The sequence below is a fragment of the Parasteatoda tepidariorum genome, chromosome 6 (assembly GCF_043381705.1).
Source record: "Parasteatoda tepidariorum isolate YZ-2023 chromosome 6, CAS_Ptep_4.0, whole genome shotgun sequence".
NCBI lineage: Eukaryota > Metazoa > Arthropoda > Arachnida > Araneae > Theridiidae > Parasteatoda > Parasteatoda tepidariorum.
The window spans coordinates 25,514,102-25,532,161 of NC_092209.1; the positions used below are offsets into that span (position 1 = coordinate 25,514,102).

The 18,060-nt window shown below is 31.8% G+C and overlaps 2 protein-coding genes across 2 annotated transcripts in view; both read right to left on the minus strand.

The window, feature by feature from the left end:
* Positions 1-664: 664 nt before the first annotated feature.
* On the minus strand, positions 665-5,399 carry LOC107440439 (14 kDa phosphohistidine phosphatase). Its single transcript, XM_016053355.4, has 3 exons — positions 5,135-5,399; positions 2,570-2,694; positions 665-863 (listed from the first exon to the last, which is right to left on the minus strand). Exons 1-3 carry the CDS (start codon positions 5,283-5,285, stop codon positions 768-770), a joined length of 372 nt encoding a protein of 123 aa, XP_015908841.1. The 5' UTR covers positions 5,286-5,399; the 3' UTR covers positions 665-767.
* Positions 5,400-10,187: 4,788 nt separating this feature from the next.
* The window catches only part of LOC122268220 (pancreatic lipase-related protein 2-like), a 32,243-nt gene continuing 24,370 nt past the window's right edge, over positions 10,188-18,060 (minus strand). The window contains exons 7-8 of the mRNA XM_043052975.2: positions 17,357-17,536; positions 10,188-10,448 (exon numbers count right to left, since the gene is read on the minus strand). Of these exons, the coding sequence (XP_042908909.1) occupies positions 10,370-10,448; positions 17,357-17,536 (259 nt within the window). The 3' untranslated portion in view covers positions 10,188-10,369. The remainder of the gene's footprint in view (positions 10,449-17,356; positions 17,537-18,060) is intronic.

Genomic DNA, 18,060 nt, shown 5'->3' on the forward strand with positions numbered 1-18,060 from the left:
AATAAGTCACAAATTACAATTGCAATAAATTTTGGTAACCTGTTTATTTACTGTTAATATCGTTTATGAAAACTTTCGCAAAGGAAAATAAAAAAGCCACAGTTTAAGTGCCTTACACGCGAAGCAAAGCTATAGTTCTAAACTATATATGCCATTTTGCCGTGAAGAATTATCCAGGCTTTCAAATGTACAAATAACATAAAAGTTATTAAACTTTTTTAAAAATCACCAAATTGGCGACATTTTTTAAAAATTAATGCCTTATACTTATTTTTGCAGATTTTTGTTAGCCCAGATAATGCAGCATTGGAGTAGATTTTTAAATATTAAAAAAATAGACTACAAAGTTTTTTATTTTCACAAAACCGCACCTTTTCTCCATATTTATGTTTTGCGCTATTTTAAGAATAAGCAAAGAAAGTGCTAGCTAAAGCTTGCCTGAATTTTTTGAAAAACAGCCTTAAAAATCTCTCTCTATATATAAATCTTAGTTAGCTCCATAAAAGGACAGTTTTTGTTTTTAAAAAAATTATTGCTATGTGGCAGACAAACCTGTACAAAACTTAAAAGCTCTAGAGAACTGGGAAGTGGGTGCAGTGGGATATTTTATCTTTAACATACAAGAACTAAATGAAATTAAATAAATAGTAAAGTAGAAGCTGAATAAAACAAGAAAGTCAATAATTTATTTTTCACCAACACAACAATAACTTAAAACATTTGAGTGGCCAATACTTCATAATGAAATTTCATCTCTTTCTTTTTTTTCAGTAACCATCATTTGAAAAGTCTATTTTGGTGTAATCTGGATATTTTTCTTTCAAAAGTCTGCAAGTTATAAGGTGATCAGCTCTACCATATCCCTATCAGAGAAAAAACAAAATTAAAGAATGCTGTGAAACATGAACCTTATATTAAATTAGCATATATTCTTCAATATGAAAAGAAGAAAAAAAAGTAAGGAAATATTCATTTTAAAACTAAAATTTTAAAATTAGGAATTTATTTAAAAATTTTATGCATTATGACAATTTACTACCAAAACTATTAGGAATCAGAACTAACTATAGAGACCTTATAGAAAAGAAAAAATACTTACAACAATTTACTAGGATAAAGTATCACTATCCACACTTTTAGATTTTGATTTAGAAATAAGATGCTACACAAATTAATATAATTTAATCTTTGAAATCAAACATAATAACGTACAGATATGCATTTCTTTTTATTTCAGTAATCCTATAAAGGTTAAAAAGAAATCCATAAGTTATTTACATCAAACTAAGGTAAAATTAAGCAAATCTAAGTTTTATTTTGCACAAAATAAACAATTACAAAAGTGAACAAATTCTGCAAGGGAGGCATTTAAAAAAGAGAGTGAGAGAACATTTTGTGCAATAATTTAATTATTTTTTTTTTGTTTTTAAAGGTAAAGTATACAGAATTTTTTTTTTAATAACACTTTGCTAAAATTAAACAATTTCTCTCATCTTTTTGGAAATTTTTTTGACCTTTTCAGGAAAAAAAAAACAGAAATTTTCAAGACATTAATTTTGTTTTAATGCTAGAGAGCCAGGCACTAGCATACTTGAAATGATTTCTTTAGGGAGTAGCTTGTTTATATGGATGGTTGATCATGTTAGACTAAGCACAGATGGCAATAGGAGTTGAAATTTGTCATAAGACTTCCAGATTCCTACTTCCGATTGATTTTTAGACCTAAAAGCGCACCATTTAATATTGTTATATGTGTTATGTTTTCAATATTACACGCTCTTTCCATTTAACTTTCAGAAACAAATAACAAATGAATTCAGAAGACTTCACCTGCATTCATGTTATCCAAAAATAACAACAGGTTAGCCAATTTTTGAGTGTTATCCCTTATTAGGCTATATTTGTGTAAAATAGCAACATTTGTTATTTTTTTGTGTAGAATCGTAGCAAGTTTGCAGTCTTCTGAATTCATTTGTTGCTCGTTTTGTTCCAAGTTAGATTGAAAAATCAGTCGGAAGTAGTAACCCGGAAGTCTTACGATGAATTTTAACCTTTAGCGCCATGTGTGCTTAGTTTTAAACGGTCACCCATCCATAACAATATATTGCAACATAATAAATTGAATATAAAATACCAAGAAAAAAATATTAGAACACAAAACACATCACAAGCAGTAATGGCAGGCACAGCAATGAAAATTTAGAGAAAAACTGAGACAAGAAAGATATTAAATTTTGCAATTAAATTGGAAAAGTATTTATTTATCATGTTGCTTAAAATTATGTTACATATGATGATTTAAAAATGTTAATAACGCAACCATTAAGCTTTGTTTAATGAATCTTTTTTTAGAAACAGAACTATGAAAAATGTAAATCAGGGGGAGAATTCAAACATTTCAGTAATACGGAAAACAGCTAACATTTTTAAGCTTATACAGTGATTCTTAATTTCTTGTGTTTGTATTTTATGTCATATGTTTTAAATGCTTTGTAAGTCAATAATGACTGATGACATGACATATTAGACATTGCTAAGAATTGGAAAAGTTTTCATTATCAAATATTACCTGTGAATATCCATACACATGAATGGTTTTCTCTGAAGGGTTGTGTTTAATACGTCCTCCTCCAACACACTCACACTCTAAACCAAGTGCTTCAATGGCTGGAGTTGTAACTTCATAGATATCACCTAAAATTTAGTGAAATATTTATAAATAAAAAAATCAAATGGGTTATTTTATGAAATACGGTCAAAATAAAATGTATTGTACTTAAATATACATGAATCAGATAAAAATCTTCCAAAAAAGTTACTTGTCGTTAAAATCAATAAAATGTGAAAAAGAAACATTGATAGGCAGGCTTTGTTTTTAAATTTTTCGTGTGAATCCAAAAATGTCTCTTTCATTTCACACATAGTCAAGGGAATATATAATGAGATAAGTGGATGAAGATTCTAATAGATATGCTAGAGACTTTGAGTAAACAAGTTTTAAAACTTTGTTAACAGTAAGAAATAAAGATTATGCTTTGCTTTATTTCTTGTACACAGGAAAATTTCCATATTGGTGTCGAAACCAATTACAATGGCTTAATCGCCAAAAGGTTTCTCAACTTGCAAAAATTTAAAAAAAGATATATATTTATATAAGTAGAATAGAGTTTTGCTTGGGTGTTGACCACTAATTATACCATTTCAGTTTGATCTTTTCTGGGAAGTTTTTTTTTAGTTTCTGACACGTCATTGCCCGATTGTTGCCGCAATTTGTCAGTTTTTTTGGCGTAGGTATCAACATAAAAGTCTTTTCCTGGGTAGAAACAAATACAAATTCTTTGTAAGTTAAAAAAACACATTTACGCTTAAATTATGATAGGAATATGGAAACCATCAATATGGAAATATCCCCCTTATACAGAAGCTTATGATTGTCAAAATCACTATATCTGACTCACATTTAAACTATTCTTCAAAATAATCACAGTTTAGGTTTTATCATTTACTGAGGAGGTTTTCTAAGGTTGACTGCATGCTTACAAATGCACTTAAAACTTTCTGCTACATCAAAATCATTCAAAGATTGCCACTTAATACCTTCAACCACTAAAATATGCGAAATTTAATAACTCATCAAAATAAATGTAGGTTGAATAGTTAAATAAGACAAAAACAATATATTTCATTCGAAAAAACAATTTTTTTAAAAATATCTTTGAACTTTCTTTTCACCAAGTTATTTAATATTAATACTTTTATAAAATCCTTTTTCGTATATTTTGAGTAACTAGATAGATGTGGGTTTTTTTAAACATAGTTTCACGTGTTTTTTAAAATTTAATTTAATATTGCATGGTATACTAGTTAAAAATGTCACCCGTTGTACTTAAATGTTCTCCATTTTCATGATTAAAAATTGACATTTTGGTCGCTTTGATTTTCACATTCATTCAGGATTGGATTTTTGACATCAAATCCCATCGAAAAAATATCAAAAACTGTCAAAAACCTGTGACATGTTTCTTTTCTATCATTTGAGACACTTTATTAGAAGTCAAACTGCACAGCTACTTGAATCGTGCACAACACAATACTTGCATTGTAATAACATCTATAATTATTCATATTATGACTATTTATATATGATTCATATTATATATCATGTATGAAAAATATAGCAAAATTATTAAATACTTTTTCAAAACACATGACACTATTTATAATTTAAGATTATAATTTTTTTGATATATAGTAATATANAACTACTTTTTGACGTCAAAAACTCAACCCTGTATATCATGTATGAAAAATATAGCAAAATTATTAAATACTTTTTCAAAACACATGACACTATTTATAATTTAAGATTATAATTTTTTTGATATATTGTAATATAACCATTCAGATTATATTACAGATAATAACTATAAGCTATTAATTGTAATCTATTTATTATTAAATACTGATTTTAATTCTTTAAAACACTATAGCTAATTTTCTAGTTTGTATAGTTAGTTTCTTTAGAAAAAGTAAAGTGGTTTTCAACAATTGTCTGAGCTCAACTTTGGAAATTCTTTTCTTAATATTTGTAGTCAATGCATATACGTAAATGTTTTATTAATTTATTTTTGTAACCAATATTTTGCAAAGTTATGAGATCAAATTTTGCAATACATAATATATGGTATGTTTTAATAGTTTTACTGTGTCCACATAATAATAGTATATGCATAGCAGCATCAATCAAAAGAATATTTTAGAATTTCGGTGTTATTCATTCAAAACTGAAAAATAAACTCGGATTACAGAGTGCATTCAAAATTTAGAACAATTAGTTTCTTATGCAAAATTTTGTGTTTTTTGACAATTATTAAAAATTATGTCAAAAATGGTTTTTTGAGGACATGACTGGTACAACTTCCACTTTTTGAAAATTTTCTAATACTGCCCTCATTACTTATGAATGCTATATAACTATGCAATAATTTATGTAAATAATTGACATTAAATAACTTTGCACTTTTAAATGAGTCAAGATATAGCGTACGTTAATAGATACCACTTACATAAACTTTTAGATTAGGCAAATAGATCAAAAATTCAATTAATTTTAATATTTTATTTTATTCATTACCATGAAATTCAGCATCACCGGATCCACGAACAATATATTTCATTGTCCCATCCTCATCATCAGGATCGTAAACTTTGACTAAAATGTATTTAAATGTTCCATCATCGATTCGTACACTTTCAACTGCATCTAATTTGTCTTTCATCGACATTTTAGAGCTCAGGTATAATTTAAATTTTAATTAATATATAAGGCTCAAATCCAAAACAAACTACGTAAATATAAATATTTTTGAAAGCAGACGCCGGAGATTTTTATTTGTTGCCATTTAAAATAAAAGAGATTTTGATATATTAAAATGACATTTCCCGCTGAACAGACGCATATGCATGAGAAGCAGCTTGCCTAAGATTAAGAGACCGTTCTCACTATATATAGTTTATGCACTTTAGTTCGTATCGCGATTGCAATGATATTTGGTCAATTTAGGAATTGGTAACTGGGCGGAGTGAGCTTAACTCTAGCTTTTATCCATCAATCTTCTTATAACCCTATATTGATTGTATAATCTGTACTATGCCAAACTTTTTCGCCAAAACTATTGGCGTTGTTTAAACAAAAGCTATTGTTAGAGGAAGCCATTTTCTGTATTTGGCTGTGCGGGATTTCATATTTTATCATCATGAATGTTTTAATTACAGGTAATTCTTATTAATTAAAGATTTATAATATTAGTGTATGTTTCATAGCAGTATATAAAAAAATTTCATGAAATTTAAAAAAGATTAATGAATTTTATTAAATATCTGTGAATACCACGCGTTAGATTTTNTCCCAAATTCTTGCAACCATGAGTGATACTCAACAGCCAATCACAGTGCGAAAAGCCCATTGATCTGACGTTATCATCTCCTTGTTGCCATTCTGTAGTAGAAACTATGGTTTAAAATTAGTTACCAATTCCTTAAAAGATAGAGACCCGATTGCAATGCTTCAACACGCCATCTGGGGAGAAGACCGGTTCCATGGTGTTAACCCTTCCCTCTCCTCTCAGTTGTTAAGAATGTACTACGATATTTTCCCCTTTCATAATATTTCTCGTATTTAATTGTCAAAATTAATTTTTTAAATTTCTACAACGCCTTCTTTTAGAGCTACGCTCTATGTAGTTTTCAGTTCCACATAGTTTTCTAACTTAAAAGTTTTAATCAATTTGAAAATCAAGACAAAAACTAACAACGGTCTTTCTCCTATGACTCTCCACACGCTACTGGTGAGAGCATGCGAAGCGTTTCCATAGGCAGAGAGTTCGGGTATACGCCACTTGTAGCCAATTTTAATCACCAATCGGTTTGTTCCACGATATGAATTAACTACGATTTTGAATTAAAAACATGGACACGTTACAGATAGATCAAGAAGAACGCCAACAGAAAATGAAGTTAGAAGATTCACTATTGGCAATCAAAATGGACTGCAGGTGACGTAGAGCAGAACTCTATACCTATGGCAAAATCTTCGCATGCTTCCACTATTAGTGTGTGGAGAGTATATGAAAAGAAAGTACGTTAGTTTCCTCTATAATGCATCATAAACTGAAATGCATTATCACCTTCTTTCTGCTACATCCTACGTAGCAGAGAAGAGAGGATACTTAGTATTAACTAGAATTAATTTAAAAAAGTCCTGGTGATAAATATATTATTAAATTCCATAAAAACTGTAGCTTGCAGAGAGAAACTGATTACAGATTTGAAATAAACGACGTGAAAATATCAAAAATCTGTTAAGAAAATCTCATGCAACAGAGAAAAAAATGTTTCTCGGTGTTATAATTTTTGATTTTTCTTAATACAAACGATGAATTCTGACTCATATTTGTCCCGATTGGATGTATGAACGTAAACTGGAGATCGGATGCCCTAATTTACATTGTGTTTTTTCTCGGCAATTTGAAAATACTCATGACGAAGATCATGAACGATCGCCATCGCCACTTTCCCTCAGGGACTTGTTTCAACGAGATACCGAAATAAACAAGCATTTATTTTTTTAAAATTCAATCTTTATTAACACAAAACTACCATCCGAAGAGCTAAAAACATTCCACGTGACTCTAAAAACATTTTGAACAGTAATTATGCAGCTCAAGATATTAATGAACCAAATTTATATCAACAAGATGCTTTTATCATACATTTTATTAAAATATTATGGTCTTATGCTTTTTATTGGATCCCAGAGTAATAAAAAAGGGAAATAAAAACAACAAGTTATGGTGGAAAAAAGATAAGAGTAGAAAAATTAGAATGTATTAAATCAAAAAATGTAAATTGCACATAAAGGCAATTTTTTCGTTCTATTACGTATTAGCTCTATTTTGAGAACAATTAATAATATACTAAAATGATTGTTTTACGCTTCATTTTCCCGACACCGTTAAGGGATAAAAAAAGATAGAATACAATAATAAATTATTCTATGTTAGCAAATAATATGACAAAATAATAGAAAATTAATCTTTTATGTCTTAATTAATAGAAAACTAATCTAATAGAAAATTAATTAAATAGGCTAACTGCTGTCAGTTTTATCTATATTATCTAATAGATGAACCTATCAGCCTAACTAAATAGATTTAAAATTTTGTTGCAATATGAGGTTTCTTACCTAAGTTGTAGGGAAAATTGCCTTACAATAATAACTAAAACGCGCATAATGTAAAACAAAGCAAGTTTCAGAAACTACAACAGAAAATAGTTCATAATCACTGTAATTGTGTTACTACTATACTGTTAAATGTAGATTTATAATTTTGATATTTGTAAAAGCATTTTTTTTATAACCGTCATTAAACAGCTGACCCAATTTTTGGGTTCACGACTGCCAATGTTCAACTCCGTAGCTTTGAATTTTTAACACAATCCATAAGATAAGCTAACTTTTAGTTCAAGTAATGGGAGAAAATTGCCTACGTGGAGGACTTTTTCTTATGGAACTAATCCTCAATTGCGTTATATGGCAATTAAAACCATACAGACCTCCCACGGTTAGCCAAAGGGGACTCTAAAACATGATCCGTCTACCACTGAGAATATTTTAACACGTTCACGCCTGGAAAAGTGAAAATACTGGTTCGGGAAAAGAGAAAATACTGGTAGAAGAACTATTTCAATATTAGATAATATTCGGGAGGAGTTAATCTATTCTCAACAATTCACTGTAAGGAAATTTATCACGCCGAAGAAGCAATTCATTATAAAAATTGCATCTGTTAAAAACAATTGGTAGTTACGGATTTTTATTATTCCCGGAAAAAAACTAAAAAATGAAATTTATTGTTACCAGTTTTTACTCCGGTGCGCTGCCAAGATGAGACAATCTAGCGCGACCACCGGTGGGTCAACCCCGCGTGAACGTGTTAAGCAAGTACTTTCGTCCGTGTGAGTCAGGTCCGTCATTGAGCAGCCGACCCATTTTTTTTTTGGCTTACAACAGCTAACGTTCAACTCCGTAGACTTGTGATTTTGAACCCAATCCAGAAGACAAGAGAGCTCCTGGATGAAGTATTGGGTCTTCGAGGAGGACTTCTTGATGGAACAACTAACCCGCAATTGCGTTATATGGTGAGGAAAATCACGAAAATCTCGCATGGTTAGCCTAAAGGGAAGGGTACTTTAACCTATGATCCGTCTACCACTGAGGATATTTTACGCAAACACTGCTGCTGGTCCTAGTCGGGTGCGGAATTCGGGGGCTCGAACCAGTTGGAAGGCGAAAGCTCTATCCTCTGAACCACCACAGCTCATGTAAAAGTATTTTTATTTTTATTTTATAACCGTCGTTGAACAGCCGAAAGCAAATCTGGGTATACGACTACCAATGTTCAACTCCGTATCCTTGCAATTTTGATCCCAATCCAAAAGACAAAGCAGCTCCTGGATCAGTACCCCCAGAGGTATTGATTTGTTATGGGAACATGGAGGACTATTTATGATTTTTCTAAGACACTNCCAAGATGAGACAATCTAGCATGACCCACCGGTGGGTCAACCCCGCGTGAACGTGTTAAGCAAGTACTTTCGTCCGTGAGTCACGTCCGTCATTGAGCAGTCGACCCATTTTTTTTTGGCTTACAACAGCTAACGTTCAACTCCGTAGACTTGTGATTTTGAACCCAATCCAGAAGACAAGAGAGCTCCTGGATGAAGTATTGGGTCTTCGAGGAGGACTTCTTGATGGAACAACTAACCCGCAATTGCGTTATATGGTGAGGAAAATCACGAAAATCTCGCATGGTTAGCCTAAAGGGAAGGGTACTTTAACCTATGATCCGTCTACCACTGAGGATATTTTACGCAAACACTGCTGCTGGTCCAAGTCGGGTGCGGAATTCGTATTGACCTGTCATCGCTGGGACTCGAACCAGTTGGAAGGCGAAAGCTCTATCCTCTGAACCACCACAGCTCATGTAAAAGTATTTTTATTTTATAACCGTCGTTGAACAGCCGAAAGTAAATCTGGGTATACGACTACCAATGTTCAACTCCGTATCCTTGCAATTTTGATCCCAATCCAAAAGACAAGGCAGCTCCTGGATCAGTACCCCCAGAGGTTTTGATTTGTTATGGGAACATGGAGGACTTTGAGACTTGACAGATTTAACGTGCATGAGTCACCATTTAATGCGCCGGGAGTCTTCGTTCGGCCTGGGATCGAACCCACGAACTCTTGGACATGGCTCCAGTGCCCTACCAACCAGGATATCCCGGCCTTCATGTAAAAGTATTTTATTTTATTTTATTTCCGTCGTTGAACAGCCGACCCAATTTTGAGTTTACGAGTACCAATGTTCAACTCCATAGCCGTGTAATTTTGAGCCAATCTAGAAGACAAGGAAACTCCTGGATCAGTACCCCCAGAGGTATTGATTTATTATAAGGAGGGCTTTGCGACTCGACAGATTTAATGTGCATCAGTCACCATTTACAACACTCTTGGACATGAGTCCAGTGCCCTACCATATGTAAAAGTATAGTAAAAATTCAAGAACTCTTAATTAAGACATTATGCCCACACTTCCCCTATTTGAAAAATAAAGAAGAGAACAGAACGCATTTCAGCATTTTATTAAAAGTTATTCTTATTGGAATTTAAAACGCTGAATTACATTGAATTATATGAAGTATGCAATCAGTTAACAGTTTTTCTTTACAATATTGAGCAGAAAGACCATTAATCTTATTTAAAAAAAACATGATTCTCATTCGTTCTTTTAATTCCACAGTATTCTCATCAGCAGTTGGCATCCGTTTGCTTCAAAGTATGGTACTTCTGGTCGGTGAGAATGACGGGATCTGCACAACTCTTAAATCTGAAAAATAATTTCAACTTTTCAAACAATTTGTATACGCTCATATTTTGAGTCATCATTTAAATTACTCTGAGCAACTTTGTTTTGTTTTTGGTTTCTAACGCTGTTCTGATTTCAGGTTGAGATTGATTTAAATCGCACCGGCGCAAATAACCTAGTTAATTTTCGCCCAATTTGCTCCTCTCAAATTTAACTGCCAGAAAAGTAATAATGTATGTTACAGAAAAAAAAAAACGAATCAGCTTGAATAACTTTTGATCTAATAATCAGATTTTCACGTAATAAGATTCAATCTTAATGACTCGAAGGGGTGACCTCAAGATATCAGGCACAGAAACGTACTTTCTCTGAATAAACACACCTTTTTTTCGACGGTCTCGAATTTCTGATCTCCACACTATAGCGGGTAGCCGTAGTTTGAGAAATATGGTCCCAATAGTTTGGTCAGAATACAGAAAGAAGAAAAAAAAGAAAAAAACTTCAGCTCAGCGAATTATCTTTAGTGTAGCAGTAGCCTTTTAAAAAATTTGTGATCTCAGTAAAACTTTTAATTAATACTTTGAAAAAGAAATTTTAAGTCAAAAGAAGTAACAGAAATTATTATATTCCAGTAAATTTGATTAACTTTTTTTTAATTGCATTATTCTATGTTATTAGAGTATTGAAATCAAGCACATTTAGTTCTTCATCACAGAAACAGGAATTAAATTTTATAAATGAATATCAAAAATATTTTTCGCCATAGCAAAATTCTTATTTACTCAAAGAATAAAAATGTTTAGAAAAGAAATTAACACAAATGTCTATTTAATTATTCAATAAATAATTAAAAATGGGAATTGCAAATTCTTTTAATTTTATAATGTTTTTTTTTTTTAAATTTTTAGCTTTAGTGAAACAAAAACGTCTAGCTTAAGGATATTTGCTGAAATTATGCGGTTGAATTAAATTACATGAAGAGAATAAGCGGTGATGATGGACCGATATATTTCAATAGATTAGATTCTTGAAAGTGTTGATTCGCTTTCGGTGAAGCTGAATTTTCTTAACTTGATATTTTTTTTCCTATTATTTTGTTTAGATTTTTTCATTAAAATTACATAGTGCATTAATTTTACCATTTCAGAATTCTTCTTTGCAAACACTAACAAATAGTCTCTGGAGATAAATTAACAACAACCATACTTTGTATATATGTTACCGGCAAATTATGAAATCCGGCATTGTATAGAATGACTAGGCATTGTATAGAATGACTAGGCATTGTATAGAATGCCTAAAATTAGCCGGCAAAGTATGAAATGATTTATATTTTACACATTTCCTAGGCATTCTATAGATTGCCAAATGAAAAACGGCAAAGTATAAAATACATCTCCGATTCGTTTCAAATATCAATTGGTAAGGCTCGTGACTTTTAACGCGTGGCTCGTGACTTTTGACTAATAGCAAAAATTATTTTCTTACTGTGCTATATGGAAATGGCGGAACTTAATGAAATTTACATGGAAAAATTTAATGAAATGTAATTCAAAATGTCATTCAAGCCTGCCATGCTGTAACAAGTAGGTTAATTTCATATTTTTTATATGAAAATTTTGTTTCCCTTAATAAGAAAGGCTTAAATTTTGTTTTGCATAACTTTTTAATTTTCTTTCCACATTTTGAGTAAATGTTTTTCAATGGCACAGTATTCTCAGTCTTTTTTAGAACTAGTGGGCTGCGCCCCCTTCTCGCTAACGCTCGCCAACCCCCGAAAATTGCAACTCAATCTTATATGGTTTGCTTCGCAAACTAAGCTCGCTTCGCTCGCTACTAACTTAGGTACATTACAAATGTACAAAATTCTGAGAATTCAGAACAATTATTCAAATCCATATAACAACTTTTAAAAAAAAAAAAAAAATTACATCTTTTTAGTAAATACTAAGTCATTAAAATAAATTTGAATTCAAATAAATGACATGTAATTCGTTAAACCTATTAGAAATGTGCTATAGTATAAAATCTTAAGATAAAATTTCTAAAACTGATATCTCTTTAAAAAGGTTAAAATTTTGGCTATAATTAAGTCTATTAAAAATTGAAATAAGTGAATTGCAATGGAAAAACCTGCATAAACAAATAAATTCTAGTAAAACAAATAAATTCGTGATATAAATCAAAAATCGTCAAATAAATTCGTAATATATAAATTCGTGAAAAAAAGCGCTTTCGACAAAATACTAAAATAGAGATCTATCGACAAAGACTACTCACTTCTGCCTAGCTTAATAGTATGAGATTGCCGCAGCTGATGCTCTCTGGTTATTTCAGTTTCCGTTTTTAAAAGCGCTATATGTTGAGCCACCTCAGCTAGATTTGGCATGTGACATTTTTAGCGGTAATCATTGGTCTATTTTCTAGTGTTGCCATTCAGGGAGTTGTAATGAGGCCTTTTTTTATCGCCGTGTAAGAGAAATATATATATATAGATAATATTTTTATTTTTGCGAAATGCATGTTACTGTGAATGAACGAAATCGGTAGTTTCACATTTATTCGATATTTTAATACTAACTGACGATAGATTAGAAGAAACATCAATGTAGGGTATACCGAGCAGTGGCACTTGACCTTCAAAAAGCATCAGTGTAGGGTATACCGGGCAAATGTATACCGGGCAGTGGCACTTGACCTTGCAAAAACATCAGTGTAAGGTATACCGGGCAATGTCACTTAACTAGGACTAGTAAGACGGGACCTTTGGTAAATGTCCGAAATATATACTAGGTCTAGTATGTACGGTATACATTTGACCGGTATACCTTACACTGATGTTTTTTTTGAGGTCAAGTGCCATTGCCCGGTATACCTTACACTGATGTTTTTTTTAGATCAAGTGCCATTGCCCTGTACACATTTGCCCGATACTCCAAACACTGATATTTCTTCTAATCTATCGTCAGTAAGTATTAAAATATCGAATAAATGCAATTATATCCTATAATAAATTAAATATCAAATCGGATGTAATAAATATTTCGGACATTCACCAAAGCGACTATGTGATTGTCAGCATTCACCGGTGAAAGTCAACAACCACCGATTTCGCTTATTCACAGTAGCATGCACATCATTTACATAATAACCTCATCAGGACGTTTATTTCATACTTTGCATAAATAGCATCCGGCATTGTATAGAATGCCTAGGCATTCTATACAATGCCTTGGCAAAGTATGTAATACTTCTCACATTTCATACTTTGCCTAAAAACGTCAGGCGTTCCATACAATGCCTAATCATTCTATACAATGCCGGCGCTCCATACTTTGCCGGTAACATATACAATATTTCAGAAAGAGGAGTTCAAATTTATGAATTTATAAGTAAAAATAATTTAAATTATAGCGATATTCCTATTTACTCAAAGAATAATATTGAGAATAGGTATGAGAATTTATGTGTGTTTAAATGCTTAATACATTGTAAAAAAAAAAGAAGAAGAAGAAACTGCTTTAGTAAATAATTTAACTAAAAATAAAATTTCTTAGCTCTAGAAAAAAAAAACTACCTAAATTTTTGAACATTAGCACATAAAGATCGTATAGATGATGGATAAATATTTTTCAATGGACTAGGTTCATGAAAACACTGATTTGTTTTAATGCAATTCCGAATAATGAAATCATTCACTCTATATCTAAATGTATACTACCCAATCTGATGACTGATTTTAAATAAGTAATTAGGCTGTAATTAAGCATTATTTTAACTTTATAAGAGGAATAAAATAATCTTTTCTGTGATCTACACCACTCATCTGAGCCAAAAAGAAATGTTGATTCACTGTGAAGAACTCCATAAGCATATCTTCAACGATTTTTGAGGTAAATAAACAGTTAGAAGTAATAAAAATCTTTCTTCTATTTTGCACGCTCTCAAAACTGTAAATTTAATTCGCAAAATTTTTTAACTAATAATGTACAGAGAACGATATAAGTGATATCAAAACTAAAAGAGCATTGAAATAGCCTTGATGGTAAGAAGCGATACGTTTTCATTCAGCACATGTGACGTTATAACCAATCGGGGACCGTCTTTAATTGCATCACTGAATGAACCATTTTGGGCAATTTATATGTTAAATAATTTAACAAATAAACATTTGAAAAAAGAACAATATGGTTTTCGGATTCAGGAGAGAATTTTCATCAAGTCAGGACTGAAAATAAAATTTTTTTAGAGATGCAGTATTTGTCCATTCAGTAGCTCAGAGGTATTCTATATTATTTCACAACCATCGTTGAACTGCCGCCCCAATTTTTGAGCTTACGGCTACCAATGTTCAACTCCGTGGCCTTGTGATTTTGAACTCAATCCAGAAGATCAGGAAACTTTGCATTTAATATGGGAGAAATTTGCCTTCGTGGAGGACTTTTTAATGGAATTAACCAGCATTTGCGTTACATGGAGAGAAAAAGCACTAAAACCTTCCACAGTTAGCCTGACGACAAGGGGAATCTAACCCATGATCCATGGATATTTTACGTCATCACCGTTGTTGGTGCGAGCCGGGTGAACAAATCGTATCGACTAGTCATTGCTGGGATTCGACTACCACATTCGACTACCGTCTACCACTGAGGATATTTTACGTCAGCACAGTGGTCGAAGCAAGTCGGAATTCGTATCGACCAGCCATTGTTGGTATTCGAACCCGGTTCACCTCACTGGAAGACGAACGCTTGATTCCCTGTGCCAACACGGCTCACCCCAGAAGTATTGCTTTGTTATGGGAAATTAGAGGACTTTGTGACCACAACAAAATTAACGTGAACCACTCACCATCCAATACACGGGGTTTCTTCGGTTGGGGAGATTTGAAATCCCGTTCTCACGAACACGAGTCCAACGTCCTACCATCCAGGCTATCCCGGCTTACTTTAAATTTGAAATTAGTTAAGTAGGTGAAAGAGAATTTGCGATGAAAAGTCTTTCCTGTGGGAGAGCGACTTCTTAAGGGGTCGAAAATTTCGACCACTCATCTGAACAAAGAATTGAGACCTTATGTTCTAGATTGGTGCAACCCCTCATATTTTGAAGGTCAAGAATCCGAAACGAAAGGTATGTTTATTCTGAGAAAGCAAGTTTTTTGCATCTGTTTTCCTATCCTAAATTGCTGTCTGCACTAATTAGCATACGAGGTGAGGCTCTCAAACCATTAATAGTGTATCCTAGAGTGGGAAAATCCGATCTTTAGATCAAACGTTATTCCAGGTGTTCTGTTTTGTTGGTTTGCGCACTGTGCATGTAAACAAAATAATCAATTCAATTTGCAAACATATGGTCAAGTAAAATAATAAAAAGAAATTATTTATTTTTCGTATTTTACTTATATATAATTTAAGGGCCGGGATAGCCTGGTCGGTAGGGCGCTGGGCCCATATCCAAGAGATCGTGGGGAGCAGAAATAAGAATAAATAGCTTTAGTGTAAAGGTTGCTGGTCGAATCCTTTTACCCTGGACTTTATTCCAAATANCCTCTGGGGGTACTGATCCAGGAGTTTCCTTGTCTTCTGGATTGGTTCAAAATTGCAAGGCTACGGAGTTGAACGTAAGTAGTCGTAAACCCATGAAATTGGGTCGGCTGTTCAACGACGGTTATAAAATAAAATAATATAAAATATATAATTTAGATTTCTATACACAGATTTGATATTATCATTAAAAATTTGGATCTTGTGATATAAAAAACACCCTTTAATTTGCTTTTTATAAATTTTTAATCTTTTAAAATCCCCGTTTCATTTTTTTATATTTTGAAATTTTAAAACAAATTAATGAATTGTAAAATATTTGTAGTGGAAATATATACTTTTACTAAACTTTTATGTAAATTTTTACTAAAAGTTTTTTTGTTGTTGTTACATTTTGTTTGAGACTAATAAATTTAAATTTCTTAATTTTAATTCATGGGATATCCATTTAAAATACTTGTCTTTTTCACTAACATGATATAGTTGTATAGGCCTGCTAATTTTATACGCTTTTTGGAAAAATATCAAATTTGATTTAAAGTTATTTTTCACACGACTACTTGTAAATGATTCAAAACTTATATAAAAAGTTACTTTTGTTTTCTAATAAGCGTAGTAGTTGTTTGTCCATGGCTGAAAGCGAGACGGAAAAGAGGAAAAGCTGGTAGTAAACCCATTTCAGTTTTAGCATATTTTCGGGAGGAGTTAAACTATTATCTTTTTTAATTATTCAGCTATATCTACTTTTCTATAACGAAAGAAGCTGTTTTATAGATACGCTAAAATTGTAAAAAAATTACAGTAGTTACAGAAATTTAATGTTTCTTGAAAAAAATGTTAGAATGAAATGCCTTTCGTACCAGTTTTTGATCTTTTCCGTCTTGTTATATATAGGCTTTCAGCCCTGTGTTTGACAGAGTCGTATAGCAAGAGGTAGAGGTAATCCCCATACATTTTCTCGACCAAGTACGTCACTGGGGGTTGTGTTGTACTCTTAGATATTTCGCTTGGATGGCGATGTCGTAGTTTTACATAAAAACTCATACTTCATGGTTGTGCGAAAATTAATTTAAAAAAATATTTTTCACTCAAAAATCTAACTTTACCATTTCACTTTCGTCAACCATTTCAACGAAGTTAACTTTAAAAAATATTTCTTATATTCTTAGATATCGCAATGATTTTTTTAAACATAAGAAATTTTTCGAAAATTTTTCCGTGCAATTTTCTCGTGTAATTTTTGGAAATAAAAGGTTAAGATAGTCAGCTATAAACTGTTACTAACTTAACTACAAATTTCATATTTGACGATCATATAAAAGAGCCGATTGAAACAATTCCATAGTCTTAAAATTTCTAAAAGAGTATGAAATTGAAGTGACTCACATATATTTGCCATCCGAATCCTGTATGGTGACAGAGGCTATTCCAAAGGTTTCCTTTCCTTTCGTAAAGAAGCCATTGTATCTCAGGTACAGAACCTGAACTGAATCCAACTGACTTACAATATCAGATATGGGCATTGCTTGAAATTTTCCACCGCCAGGGGAAAGCTTCTCATCTTTCCTATAAGGTAACAGAATTTACAAAAAAAAAAGAAGAAAAAAAAGATTATTATTTAATACTTTCGCGGCGACTGTAACCTATCCGTGACAGCATATAAGTCAATCAGAGTGAAAAAATAATACTGCCAGTCAAAACATTTCTTTAGCAGTTTATCTGTGAATATGGTAATAATAGTTTGATTTATTTAATTCACCACTACTTAGTTCAAAATTAAAACTTAATAGTTACACTTTGAACTAACATTCGTTTAACATACCTGCCAACTCTTACGCATTTGGCGTAAAATTTTATTTCTATATTTAAAGTGGTAGTAAAATGTATGCTTTCTATACATTACTTGCATTTATAAACTTAATTTAAAATATTTTTGATGCACCAGTATCTTTAAAAAAAATTAAGCATATATATAAATATGTAATACTGCTGTAGAAAACTGCACAATCGGTAACAGCAAACTCACCTGGACCGACCGCATAAAAAATGTAATAGACAAAGCCAATACAGCAATAAATGCAATTCAACCT